This window comes from Lytechinus pictus, chromosome 2, assembly GCF_037042905.1.
Source record: "Lytechinus pictus isolate F3 Inbred chromosome 2, Lp3.0, whole genome shotgun sequence".
NCBI classification, from domain to species: domain Eukaryota; kingdom Metazoa; phylum Echinodermata; class Echinoidea; order Temnopleuroida; family Toxopneustidae; genus Lytechinus; species Lytechinus pictus.
The window spans coordinates 60,486,334-60,501,751 of NC_087246.1; the positions used below are offsets into that span (position 1 = coordinate 60,486,334).

Genomic DNA, 15,418 nt, shown 5'->3' on the forward strand with positions numbered 1-15,418 from the left:
TAACTATCTCCTTGTTTATTCTGTAAATATTCTTGTTATTGTGTTGATTATAAGAACATGGAAATGGATGAACTGAAATTTAAATTGAATTGAAATTGGATTAACGTGCATCTACATGTGTCTGTATTATGATCAAAATCCACAAGTCAGTGAATGTTAATATTTATCTTTGTAATTTAAAAAGGGAGATCCCAAGCTTTAAAATGGTAAGTGATTCTCTAACGTAGCGCCTATATTAAGTCAGCCAAAATTTTGAGTTTTATTTACAGTTTGAAAAAGCAGTTCCAAAGCCTTAACCCATTGGAGGACTGAGCCTGCATATATGTGAGGTGGAGTCTACGATAAACATGTGTTACAGGGAAATGATTCATTCTCCAATCGGTCAAAATGATATTTTGTAATGGTTTGAAATTGATCAACTGTAATCCATGCTACCCCGGTTTTTGTCTTGTAAAGAGTTGTTGCAATATGCAAATGTACGACATGAATATTATCATGGGGGTTGAAGCAATGTATTTCAAAATCTATTTTTAAAAAAAAATTGCTGTAGCTCAGAAAAAGTTGTATTTTAGAATAATAGCATAGTCTATAAAGGAACTATATATGAAAAAAAGTTTGAAAATAATTGTTGAAAAAAATGCAGGAAGTTTTATAGAGGAGATGGTCTTTGTTCTATTCAAAGATTTTTCTTGTTTACCATGATGCAGAAAGAGAAAAATAAATTGAAAGGAGAAACTCAGTGGCACTTTGATTTGCAACAGAAGTTAAGAGAATCTGTCATTGAGTCTGGACACACATGCAGAAATTTCAAAGAAGCTATCGATGCTGCAGCGATGATCAGAGAGGTTTGTTTACGAATGTTTCTAAAATTTGTTATGATAACAGATTTGTAGTGACAGTCTAAAGCTTCCAAAATCATTCAATTGGATTGGCTGTTGTTGATATTGTGCAGTATAACAAGTATTTATGAAATTGATGAGTTTGTAATTTAGACACAAACTTACGCAAAACTGGTGACCTTTTGTGTGACACTACATGTAAATCAGGTCATTAATTATTGTTATTCACCACCTACAGTTGAATTAAGATCTTTTGTATCAGATGTAAGATTCTATTTTTATATACAGCTAAAGTTGAAATCAAACTTTGTAGGATAAATTTCTTCTTTAGGAATTTCAGTACCCCTGTTCTTAACCCTAAACAGGCCGGGGGGTTGAATCAACCCCCCTCAACATTTTCTGCGATCATTCCGCCGTGCGAATTTTTTTACCGCACCACTCGCAGAGTTTATACTTTTAAGTCTCGCGCATCTTTTGAGACCAAATTTACGATGCCCGGGTATGCGATTCCGAAATTACGCAACATTTTGTAAGTGCATGTCAGACCAAAAATTGTTCCAAAACGTGATTTTGTGTACAAAGTCAATGCAAATTGAGTTTTCTCATCTTATTCATAAAGATGATTTTTATTTTTACTTTAAACAGCTGAAATCAATTGATTTTAGCATAACTATGCTTCAAAAAGGTTGTGCAATAAATCTGGTGACAAAAACAAAAGAAAAACAAAGAAATACATAAGAAATTCATAAAACAATAAAATACATAAGAAATTGATTTCCAAACCGAAGTTTTTTTCAATTGCAATTAGTGAGAATGCTACAAAGAATATTTTTACCAAAAATTAGCATTCTAGGAGCTTTATTTAGTGAATTAGAGCAAAAAGTATGATTTATGCATAAATTAGCATAATTAATTCATATAAAATAAAATCTCATTATTTTGGAAAATTTTACCATACAGCATTGTAGATTACATCGCACACTACCAGCGTGCAAATTTTTGCGGCGTTCGCGTGATCGGCGGCCGAGATCTCAGGGGGGGTTGAATCAACCGGCCACAGAACAGCCAAAAAAGCCCGGCCTATTTAGGGTTAAACAAAACAAATTTACCAGTTGTGCCTAAAGTCTTGCGCAAAGAACAGCTTTATGAAATGCCCACCAGGCACAACATATGAGTATATCTTGCTTGTTTTCATTATGTACTTATTTTTTAATCTTAGGATTTGGTGAAGTGTATCAATGAGGATTTCCCGCCCGGTACCAACCTGACAGCTCTGCAGAGAGAATCAGAAGCCCACGATGCCTTCGCAAACGCGAGACGACGCGTATACATCGGACGACAGGAATACTTTGATTACATCGACAACTACTTTTCCAAGAAACCTAAGGTAAAAGGACCAAAACAAAAAGATCTTTTTCTCCATATTGCCAAATCTGAAAGATGTCACCATTCTCATAAACAATGCCCATTACCCTAATTTCATATGTTCTTTGCAAGGTTTCTTTGATTTTTTGCTTCATTCCCAGAATCCACTGACAGTCATTGGGGAATCTGGATCTGGTAAATCTGCCCTCATCGCCAACTGGTGCGGTCGTTTTGAAAAGCAAAACCCTGGAACTTTCCTCTTCAAACATTTCATCGGGAGCTCAGCCGAAAGTGCCTCTCATTTGAATCTCTTGAGGAGGTAAGATTTATTTCCAGAATATTTGACTGGAGCTGTAGATGCAATTAGTAACCTTGTCCAGGACCCTGCGATTGATATTTGGGCTGATTTATACAATTAATCACCCACAATGCAATCAAATGTAGAAATCAGCTCGATGATCAATTGCTACGCTTTTTTTTTTCGAGCCCAGGATTGAAAATTAAAATCTCCAATTCAGATGCTTATTCAATATAACTACAATCATCAAGGTCAAACAGGAATGGCCAGAGCTTTACCAGCCATGTAGTCCATTCACAATTTTGCAATAAGGGTACCATCAAATGGTTAAGATTTCACCGATAGTCAAGGTCATGGAGGCAAACATGGAGGCAAGGTCTCAATGGTTTGCATGCCACTGCGCTGTTCCAACCATGTGGTCTGCCCACTGGATTCTCTCAGGCACAATATATGGCCATTTCTAATGGTTTATTTGTATATTTGATGGTTAATGACCTGCATTTTTTTGTCTAAAAATTTCAGGTATTATTGATCATGTACTCAGAAGATATACAATTTACCGGTACCTCTTATTTTGCCCACATTTAACAAAGTTGATTCATGCTCTCAAGGCCTGTCATGGTTAACCCTACATGGCTCAGTATCACTAGCATTAGGTCAAAGGTCATGATTGTTGTTCTTATTGTTTTATTTAGACTGTATGGTGAGATGAAGCAGTTCTTCAACCTTGAACTTGAAATACCAACATCTGACAGAAACTTGGTTATTGACCTTCCATCATGGCTTAGTATCGTGAGCAATAGGTCAAAGGTCATGATCGTCCTGGATGCATTGAATCAGCTGGACAGTGGAGCGGGAGGAAATGGTATGTTCATAACATGTAATACATACATTTACTGATAAGTGATATGTTACATTTAATTACAGTATACATTGTACATAAATGTACGTATTTCCATGCTAGTGGAAAACGTGTGTCTCACATATACATATTTTCTGCATTAATGAAACCAAGATTTTGACAGGGCATTTATTACACGCAACAAGGAGTAAGTGTATATTATTGCATGAGGTAGAAAATGAAGTATTGAATTGAATTAAATTCATTTATTCATTCCCCATTAAAAAATGTACAAAATCAAGAATATACAAACAAACATTACAAAGCATAAAAATGAGACATTATACAGATGAAATGTATCATGTTTAAAATATACACAATAGTTTGTATATATATATATATATATATATATATATGTATATAGGCATCTTGGTATATGTATATATATATATATGGTAATTTTATTGAATACTAAAAGAAGATAAACTTCCATCAATGATAATGATATATTGCATCAACATGTACAATACAATACTTTATAATTAATAACTACCCAACCCACCCACCATGCATGTAAAGAACAGTTATGCACATATTAATAAATTTTCAGGAGCTGCCTTTTAAACTGCTGTTTGAATGAAGATAATAAAGAAGAGATTCTAACATCCATTAGCAAAGAATGACAAATGTCTGGACCTGTGTGGCGATTAGACTTATATGCTGTGGTTGTGATTGGATTTGCTAAAAGAATGTTGAGTGTATTGGAAAGGGAGATGAAAAGGACATGAATATAAAATGAAGAGAACAAGAAGGAGGAGGAGGAAAAGAAGAAGAAGAAAGAGGGGGAAAAGGAGGAGACTATTTTGTTTACTCTTTTAACTAAAACTAGCAGCTGATGCCCTTCTGAAAAGATTGTACTATTACAGTACATTGAAACCTTCATCACTAGTTAGAAAAACAGGTATGTCATCAGCATATGCTGAAACAGAAATAGTTTCATTTTTATTTGGTAAGGTAAAACGTGAAGAAAGCATATTCGAAGTTTAATTTATGTATGAACGGTTGTATAGAAAGAGAATGCTATACTCCTGATAATGGACAGCCTTGGCAGATGCCCTTTTGAAAGGAAAAGGGCGCTTTGATTACACCCTCTGCGTCATCGTACAGAAGTCGAACAAGAGAAATACAAGAAAGCAAACTTTATTCAGACTACAAACACCAGGAGCTGGATAAACACATATCCTTTTACATAGAAGAAAAATAATGAGAACAACAAGAAAGAAGGGGAAGGATGAGGTGAAAGAGGAGAACCCGGGGGAGAGATGAAGGAGGAAAGGAAAGAGGTGGAGACAGATAAAAAGAAAAGTGTCAGAAAGATAATGAGAAGAACCAAATAAAAAAGAGAGGAAACATGAGCATACAATTTAATTGTCACCTGATCATGAACCAAATTTTTTGTCATGTTTTTGTTCTGTTTAGGGGATGAGAAGAGCTTGACATGGTTGCCAAAGAATTTGCCTCCTAACTTGCAAATGCTTCTATCTACTCTTCCGGGGAAGGTATGTATGTAATTATTTACCTTATTGTATATTTAAATTTTTTTATTCATTTTTATTTCAGTGGGTGGTACTCTCATAGCACTGCATGAATTCACCCTATGTTAACTGAAGCCATACTTTCTTGGAGTGCCAGTTTCAATCTCATTCACCCAGTTCAGATTATTTCTGCTTGCCTATTTAATCATGCCATGAGACAAAAATAATATAGGAATAAAATGAGAAGAAAAACGATAATGAAAGTTTGAACTGAATTTCTGTTAAGGAAATAGAATTTTCTTTGTCGTTAATATTAGCATTCCATAGAAGTTGAGATTAAATTCTTTGATTAGTCTTGACTTAACACCAAGTTTGTTTTTGGAGAATACCACCTGTGACCATCACACATAGCATGTATGAGCAATTACATAATGTTATCAATTTTGTACATTCAACCTCAGTTTTTCTCCATTTTGTTGAGCTTTATCGCACCATGTGGAAATGTGTATTTTTTTGTCTTTCAGTCTTTTTTTATTCCAGATGAAAAATAAAAGAAGTAAAGAACCTATATTAAAGATAGATTGATGACAAATATCCACCTATTTTACACAAAATATGCTGTATTTCTGTAAAGTGCTTAGATACTTCAAATTAAGGGTTAAGTGCTATATTATATATCTTTGATTCATTCAATTTAACATGCTTTTTTTAGTAAAAAAGGCAATTGTGGAGCCTACTTCCCAAAGTAATAAACTCTTTCTACACTTGATCCAGTGCCATGATGCCGTTAAGACGTCTGGATGGCCAACCTACAAGGTTGAAGCCCTGCAGGAGAAAGAGAAGCTGGACATCATCACAGGATACATGAATCTTTATGGAAAGACTCTCAATCAGGAACAGATGGATCTTATCCTCACCTCAAAACAGAGCTCAAATCCTCTATACCTCAAGGCTTTGCTGGATGAGGTAGGTGGACTTTTTTTTAGTTTAATAATTTTGTTTTCATGGTAACACAGATTTCTAAGTGATGGACTGTTTGCAAAAAGCAAAAGGAGTATGTTGGTGTGGGCATGGTAAGGGTATGTTCTGAGGAGGGATGACAGGCATGCTTTAAGAAAGGCTTTTGAGCTTGAATTGGTGGTTCGATGAAGTGGGAACATCTAAAGAAGATGTGAAAGAAGTAAGTGAAGGAGGAAAGTAGGAGGGTTGGTGTAGGCTGGAGGGTACATTTGACTCATGAATGTCTTGTTTACTCATCTTTCTTGATAAGGTTCGGATGTACGGCAGTTTCTCCCAGCTCACCACCGCCATCAAGAGTTACTTGGCAGCGGATGACCCTGGTGCCCTCTTTGTCAAGATCCTTCAGAGGTTGGAAAACGATTTTGAGACGGGAGCTGTGTCAAGGTAATTGATGACTAGCATGAAAATAAAGGAATATCGACAAATGATTAATTTCTATGTTTCACAATACATACACCTTTGTTGCGCCCTTACTGTGTCATCACACCTACGCATTAATCATAATATTTTTTATATATTTTGGGGAATCCAAACTTCAAGCGGTAGGAATATGGTTTTTGAGAAGTTAAATTGCCGCTTGGTCTACACCCACTTTTCCTACTTTTCACTTTGTTTAATCCCATAAGGTCTAACTCAACAAGTCCGTCTACAACCAGTTCATCTAAACATTTGGCTTGTTAACCATTTGGTTTGTTTGTCATTTTGCCCATTTACCATTATGTTTGATTTTTCAGAATTAGCTTTATCTATTTTGTCTAATTTCCACTTAGTCAACACGTAGTCTATGGTGGTTCAATGAAGTACAAAAATGATTATTTACCGGCTTTAGCTCTTCCCAGCGCTCAGTACATTTACAGAATTAATCTTGCCAGGTTCCAAAACTGCATCATAAGCCTAAAAAAATAATTTTGAAAATGTACACCACTTCAGATCACTTCAGAAATATGCAATCTGTATGCAAGACAAAGCTTGATGTTTGTCTTTTTAGTTATTTCTCTCTTCTAATATATCTCTGCTCTTATATGCTATATTCTTTCATATTTCTATATAAATTGCAAAAAAAAATGTTTTGCTATGATTTATATCCATACTCAGACCAAATCTTGTGAAGGATACAACTACAGCTATTTGGTGTTCACATCGAGGAATGAGTGAAAATGAACTAATGACAATGCTCAAGGTGAGATATGATTGAGTGATAATGGCGAAAGAAACATAATACAGAAAACGTTCCATATGTTGGGGGTAATCAAATAATAGATTTTGAAGCATCTACCTGCACAGATTGCAGGCAGTTTCATATCAATGAATGGACAAGAATGAACTCTTGACTATGCGTAAGGTGAGTGCATGCCCAGTATGCAATGATCACTACTGCCAACTGTTACTGTGAAGGAAATTTTGAAAGTATGATATTCCATCCAAACCAAACACATTCATTCCTGGGGGATAAGAAGAAAGGATATTATCCTTCCATTGTCTGCAGTGATTACTGTATTGATCAAGATTAGCTGGAATGATGTGCATGTACACTCCCATGAGGCATGGCAGGTCCAGGATCTTAAATAGAAGGGTTACGTATACCATTTTTTAAATAGAGTGGGTGCGGAGAACAGTGTTTCTGATAGTTAGCTATATTAATATGTATAAAGGGCACTTCTCAAAATATAGAGGAGTGTGTGTGTCCCAACTTCTTGCGACCCGCGTGAAGCATAGATTCGGCATGAATTGCCCTCAGATTTTGTTAAAAAACTGTTGGAGTGTCTCTAAATCCTCAGGTAAACATCCCCAGGCTGCCAGGGATCCAAATGTCGTCCGTCCGTCACAAACCTTATGACACATAACTCCATAACCATAAGTCGTTTTTCAACCAAACTTGAATGGTAGATAGACTTGGGGGACCTGCATATTATGCTGCAGTTGGAGGTCACATGGTAAGGTCAAAGGTCATTTTCAGGTCAACGTTAAAGTTTACATGCAAGACTCTCTTATGACACCTAACTCTGCAACCGTAAGTCACTTTTCAACCAAACTTGGATGGTAGTGTTATTCTATCCCAGTCATTTCACAATGAAGTTTTGATACAATTCTGTTGCGTGCCTTCGCAAATCACAATATTTCTGGTTATTTTCATAAGTGGGCGAGGCACAAAATCGCTTTTGCATTGTTTAATTATTAATCTATCACTTTCATAGGTACCAAGCGCAGTTTGGTCACCTTTCTACCTCTCACTCGAGGAAAATCTTATCAATCGGAATGGACTGGTGAATTTCTTCCATGATCATCTCAGGCAAGCCGTTGAGAGTCGCTACCTCCCCACGGAGGAGGACAAGTGCAAGATGTACTTGGAGCTGGCCAATTTCTTCAATGCACAAGATATTGATGATCGATATGTAAGTTATCCTTGACTTGCTGGACTTTGGTTGTGAAATCAATGTTATATTTGATTCAATTCAATTTAACTTAATTCATTTCCATAAAAAAAATTGTTGCATAAAAAAAAAAAATGGACATACAGTGATCATTAATTCTTACAGTTCACATGGCAGTTATAATTGCTGAAGGGACTTTTAATTTTAAAGATACCATTAGGAAGCTGGATATGGTCATGACTATTGTTCAAAGTTAATAGGAACAATACAGTATTAAAAATATATTTAACTTACTATATGCTGCCATTGATAACATGAAAGAAAATTGCAGATTGTGGGAAAGGATTCATTCTCATGCTATCTTTAAATCTTTGCAAACATATTTGAGAAATGATAATGGAAAAGGTAAAAAGGGAAGCTTATTCTTATTTCAAAATGATTTTCATGCTTGACTTTGAATCAATGAAAATTTGGTGTTATTTGAAAGGGTAAAAACTTGTCTGACATATCTGTATAGAAATTAATTTGAAAATAATTTATTTGAAAATCAAGAGATATACAGGATTTGGTAGAATTCAGAAACAAAACCAGAAGAGTTTGTAAGACAATATGCATGAAGATTTTCTGACCATCTGAACTCCGACTTCTGCTCAGAATTTCACACATCTCAACTGTTTACTCTCTTCTCTTTAGGCCGATGAGGTCCCTTACCTATTATGTCAAGCGAGGGAGCTGTCACGTCTCAGGGCAACCATCCTCAATATCAATGTATTCCAGATCCTGATGAAAACAGAAGATGGAAACTTCCAGCTCATCAAAGCTTGGAGAACAGTAAGATCCCAACCAACAGTGATATTTCATTATCCTTTTATTCATCAGTCAACCTTCAGAAAACCTTTAGATATTTTGAGAATGTTTGCTGGGAAGGTTCAACTTCTTTAGTTCAGGGCCATGAGCACACACATAGCCCACCCCCCCCTTGAAAAAATATATATAGCAGGTATATTTTTCTGAATGGGACATTGATTGAACATCCAACATAAAGGTTATTAAAAAGGAAAAACAAAAATTGTTGGACACTTCAATGACATATTGTCAGTATTGCTGCACTCTCAAATATTATTTGTGTTGTGGCTTAGCGGATAAGTCTCTGGACTTTGAACCACAAGGTCCGGGGTTCAAATCCCACCACAGCACTTGCTACCTTTAGCAAGGCAGTTATCTACATTTGTAATGCTCTACCAAAAGGGAAGAAATTTCTTGAATGCTCAAGTGCCTGATCAGGGTAGCTGTGCTAAAGCCGGGTTAATAGTATGTTACGCTTACAAACATCTTATTGATCGCTTGCCAATTATTATTATTTGTTTCAAATTTTCATTTTACGTTCCCATTATTACTTTGTATATTTGTTAAAATCTCCTTACAGTTGGGAGGTTTTGAACCAGTGGAGCAAGCCTATCTCGACGTCCTCTCTCGGTCTGAAATCTGGGAAGAATCAAGAGACAAGGTTGAACTGATCAAGTCCATGGGTGTTTTCTTTATACAGCTTGGGTTACTGCGAGGGGCCAGGTCAGTACCATACCCTGATGGTGTTTCATAAAGATGTTTGGAATTCAAATTAAATTTTGTTCTCAATACAATACACAGAACATACCTAATTGCCATATGAATGATATTTACCTATAACAAGCACCCTCTGTAAGAAGGCTGCTTGTCAAAAGTCCATGCACCGTTCTTTATCGTTCTTACCGCATCCGGGTTTTCGCTTCGGCTTTCCCGCCCAACGTTCCCTTGTCTTCAAAGGAACGGCCGCCATCAAAGGCCCATTGATACCACCGTTCTTTTGTTCGTCTTTCCTGCAAGTCTTAATTTCTGTCGAAAGACCGAAGAATCTATTCTAAATAGCTCCCTCTACGACCAAAACAAATGCGTGCCTTCATTGACTGTCGGATCGGAGAGTTCGGGTCACTGTTCTGAACTGTGGTTCGCATCTATAATGGAGTTCGGGTGCATTCATAAAGCCACAGTAGCTTAATTAAAAATCACGCACAACATGTCATAAATCAATACTGATCTTTTGAATTTGCTGCAATAACCATGAAACCTCTTTTTTGCAATTCGAAAAGAGTCAATTCATGATGTTTTAGGTGGGAAAATAAGATTCCACACATTTTGTTCAAATCCCACCATGGTCTAGCGTCCTTTGGCAAGGTGTCAATCCACAATTTGTCACTCTCCACCCAGGTGTTAAATGGGTACCCGGTAGGATGCGAAAGCCTATGTAGTATGCCTAGCAATTGAGTCTTGGAACTCTTGTTGGAATGCTCCCCAGGGAGTGGAGAAGGCGCATACATTGTATACAAAATGTTTACAAAAGTGCAGTGGTCATCGGATATTTTTTTTCAGCTGTCATGAATCAAGCACCATTTCTCGATGATGTTCTATTTTAGAAATAACCTTTTGAGCACCAAACGAAGTATGCTGCAATGTTATTCAGACCTAGATCTTGAAAAGTCTGTCCGGCCGATAGATGGTTTCCAATACAAAATACGCAGACATTTTGCTCGGTCGCCAAATTGCTGGAAAAAAGAATGTGCGAAAACGGCTAAATTTTCCAATAAAACACATTTGATTTCATACCCATCACATCATAATCATTTTAGGGCCATGCTTATATAATATAGTAATCAGGAATGGAATGCTGACATGAACTTTTCTGACCAGGATTTACCAATATAATTATAAACTTAGAAGCTTAATCATCAAGAAAAAATATAAGCGGACACAATGCAATAAAAAAGATAAGAATAAACTAAATAGGAGGCCTACAAGAAGCATAAATTGTGTGTGATTTTTATTTCATCAAAAAGTAAGTTTCTTGGTATTATTCATTGAATGTGTGACTTTCGTAACTTTCAGTATTTTCATTTGTTATAATCACCGCTACCACATTCACTTGACCACCACCACCATCATCATCAGTGTTAATTATCATCACTATCATCAGCAGGATCATTATAGTCAAGTCAACAGCAAATCATCTATGTCATCATCGTAGTTATTGAAATTAGGATCATTTTGGTAAGGAAATACTAAAAATGAGAGAAAGGTTCTAGCGGGAAGGGGTGTGTGAATTTGTTCTTAAGTAAAATCAATGTGAGTAGAATTAACTTTGTTTTTATCTATAATTGCAATACTATTTAGGATGCCATGATGTTCAATAATTTAAGCTTCAATACTTCATGGGTGAAGATATGGGGCCATAAGTTGCAGGGAGATAATTATGTAGAATAATATTAAAATTAGATCATTACTCTAAAATAGATGAAATGTAATTATTATATATTTATTATTTATATTAGTTAGTACACTTACTGGCCTAATGGCAAAAGCAAATAGGGCCATGATATAGTCTTCTCCATCAAGAGAATTGAACATTATTTTCCTTTCAGGATTAATTGCTTGGCATTATACTCATCGAACTGTTCTTAGTCATTGCCCAGGCCTATGATCATGAAAAAGCAAGATCACTGACCCGTATAGTAGAGAATCATTGACAATGGCATGCTCAGCGCGTTCGCCACAGAGAACAATGGGAGAGACGCTCACAGACTTTAGTTCCCCATATCCGCTGTCGTGATTATAGTCGTAATTTCAATAGATGAACCTACTTCAAAAGACCGTTGGCCGGTCCGATGGGGAATCTTTTGTACTATAGTGTATTAAAGTGCGTATATACAGTAACTACCGTCCCGACTTCTTTTGTGCTATTTAAAAGATTTCTTTCACCACCATCGAGTAGCAATTAGCACGTAAAATCGCATAAATTACCTGACAAAACGGGTCTAATGTTCATGATTACCAGCATCACCATAATCATTACTATTACCTTTTATATATTTATAATTATAGAAAATATAAAATTGACATTGGAGAACGATTGGAAATAGATAATGAATGATGATGATAATGATAATAACAGTGATGATGATAATGATAATAATGACAATGAAGTGATATTAACGGACATGATAATACGAATAATAATATCAGTGATAATGTTGATGATCAAATTATAACAAATGAAGATGATTGGTATATTTTGCGGTATAATGAACCATGTATTTTTGTTATACAAGGATTTTTATATCATGATCCTGAAATACATAGATTAAATTTCAGTTTTCAAACAAAATTAGGAAGAGGGAGAATGGATGGCCTTTATCTAATTATGGAAAAGTTTTTGCTGGTTGTCAAGTCCGATGCAGTATCAATCATGATTGCATACCGAGGTCGATGCGATTTTTATATCAACGTCATCATCCCCCAGAGTTTATCAAGTTCAATATGAGTTTGTGCGCATTTTCGCAAAAATTGAAATTTGTCATGTTTGTAATACGAGATTATTCTAATTTTAGAGTGTTGTATCATCCGAACTGCATGCCATCCCGGCTATATACGTACGTACGTTTTGAATTCATCGCCTAATTCAATTTCTGGATGCATGATACCATGCACTGCAGTTAAAGCGGAATGTCCGGGTCATATGTCAAAACTTAAGGTAATATTATTCAAACATATCAGCTCTTTTTTAAACTGTGATCCATATCCACTCACAATTTTCATACAATTCTCGAATTTTCCGCTTCCGCTTCGCATCAGTTGCTTATTTGTATAACTATATTTTTCATGATTACAAAAATTGCTTAGAATTTTCATTCTTCAGGTAGAAATGTCAAAATTTTCAGCTCACGCTTCGCGCTCGCATTATTAACTTGTTGAAATATGTAACGTTTTCACTTATGGATATTACAAGCAGCTGTTAGCAGTTCTTTTTTTATCAGAAATATCAAAACTAAATTTATTCATCTCGTTTAGGATCACAAACATTGCCAGAATGCCACTTTAGGACAAAATACATGAAATAATAATTTAAGAAATATCTCGCGCTTCGCGCTCGCACTATTTAAAAAAGGCTTATGAGATTATGTTAGATTTATTTTGATTTATAAGAATAAAGCTTAGAATTGACAATAGGACTACCCCTTCAAACAAACAAAAATCAGATTTGAGCGGCTGATCGCGGGTTATGACTTTTGTGGATCAAAAAATTCTGCCTGCCCCCCCCCCTTTGGCGAAGGCTGGATCCGCCCCTGCAAGTTTACTCACTTTTGAGAGTCACAGCAAATATCTGTAATATGAATATGTCGCTCAAACACAAGTAAAGACCTTCATTTTGTAAACGTCACATTTTAAACGGGTCAAAATGCCCTATTTTAGTGACAACTTTTTATCTAAAAAGTTCTCAAGAGAAAATGTGCCCCCACCTGAAAATTCCCGGATCTGCCACTAATTAAATACATATAAATCATTCAATTATAGACACGTGTAGTCCAGAATAATGCATATATCAGAAAGAGTATGTGGATTTTTTTGAGTAGGCCTATAATAAGCTTAACATTTTTACTTCGACTGTTCCTAAATACTGTTCAAAAACTCAATTCGAATTAACTTCATCGCTGTGATGCCAACACTGAACAGTTAAATGTTCTTGCTCGCGATGAACATGAACAAAGGTTATTTTCCCGAAAGCATGAATCCAGTTAATGCTTATTCAACCACATGTCTATCAGGGTTTTTGTATGAAAAAAAGATGAAAAAAAGATCGGGCTCAGTGTGATTAAAAAAAAAATCTTACCCACGCCTGAACATTAACCCTAAAAGGACTGGGCTATTTGAGATGTATTTAGGACTGGGGGGATGATGCCCCCCCTTCTCATCTCGGCCGCTGTTCGCGCGATCGCGCCGAAATTTGTTACGCACATTCCTTGCCATATAAACTACAAGATAGTATAAAAAAATTCTGAAAATAAGTATTTTTTATTTATTATGACTAAGATATGCAAATTTATTCATGAAAAGCATTATTTGCATATTTTACACCCAATTTCACTTCAAAGCTTCTTATTTTTTGCTGATCTCATCTTTGTAATCCTATTTATATTAAACCCTAAATTAATTAAGCAGACCAATAAGAACGACAAATATTCACCCTTTTATATATTTCATCTCCCATAGACTTTGTACACAAATTATGAAAATGAGCCATTTTCGGCATGACATTGTCTCGTAAAAAGTCATGTGACGTTGCGATGCTTATACCCGTATGTCGCAAATTCGGTCTCAAAAGTTGCGCGAGACTTCAAAATAAGTCATAAAATTTTGCGGGGCTATCTGTTTGCGTTTCAGAAATATCGTGCGAAGTGTCGAAGGGGGGCATCATGCTCCCCCAGTCCTTTTAGGGTTAAGTTTTAGATGGTCAACAAGGTCTATTCTTGAAACTAAAACATGTTCATGCTATTAAGCTCAATTAATCTATCAAAACAATCTAAATCTAGTTGAACTTGTTACTACTGAAGCCTGAAAGCAGGAAGTATAAACATTTGTAGAAGCGTAGCTTTTGGAAAATATAACAATTAAACGTACACGCCACTGAACTATTATCGGCCTTTGCATGGATCCCCGCATTGTCAACATAGAGGGCACTCATGCAAAAACAACAAATCCGATAGTTGCTTGAGAGGATTCATCGAGGTGTCACTGTAAAAGATAAAAGAGCCGCGTCCGTTTTCGCTGCAAAAGGGCACGCTGGCGTCTTGAATGGCAAGAGCACTGACCCATAGGAAAGAAAAATGGACAATGGCACGCTGAGCGGGTTCGCCGTAGAATATAAAGGAAAAGACGCACACACACTTTTGACAAGACGCCTAAGAGAAATGAAAATATCCTTCGCAGTACTTGTATTTTTGATAACACAAAATAGTGAATATGCCTATTCATGCAAAGATACAATATTTCACATACGTTGAAAGTGACACGCTCCATTCAACCCGACTATGCCTCATTGATAAGAGTACCTACATGTATCATCTTTTTCAAAATCTTGTACCAAAACACTCACAGACCTGCCAACCAGTACGTTGTAGCCGTATTTAGTACGTTTTTGCAACCAAAATACGTGTTTTTTTTACTAAATCGTAATTTATTGAGAAAAATATGTCTCTATTTCATAAAACGTACACAAATATGGTTATTAGATCAATGTAATTTCAGGTAACTTGTTCTTTTTTTCAATCATTTTGTTAAAA

The 15,418-nt window shown here is 35.9% G+C and overlaps 1 protein-coding gene across 1 annotated transcript in view; it reads left to right on the forward strand.

Moving 5' to 3' along the window:
- LOC129253865 (uncharacterized) overlaps positions 1-15,418 on the forward strand; it is a 50,649-nt gene that overhangs the window by 25,632 nt on the left and 9,599 nt on the right. The window contains exons 21-31 of the mRNA XM_064095293.1: positions 708-845; positions 2,059-2,226; positions 2,366-2,523; positions 3,198-3,367; positions 4,823-4,902; positions 5,653-5,844; positions 6,149-6,282; positions 6,994-7,078; positions 8,094-8,291; positions 8,964-9,101; positions 9,697-9,839. Of these exons, the coding sequence (XP_063951363.1) occupies positions 708-845; positions 2,059-2,226; positions 2,366-2,523; positions 3,198-3,367; positions 4,823-4,902; positions 5,653-5,844; positions 6,149-6,282; positions 6,994-7,078; positions 8,094-8,291; positions 8,964-9,101; positions 9,697-9,839 (1,604 nt within the window). The remainder of the gene's footprint in view (positions 1-707; positions 846-2,058; positions 2,227-2,365; positions 2,524-3,197; positions 3,368-4,822; positions 4,903-5,652; positions 5,845-6,148; positions 6,283-6,993; positions 7,079-8,093; positions 8,292-8,963; positions 9,102-9,696; positions 9,840-15,418) is intronic.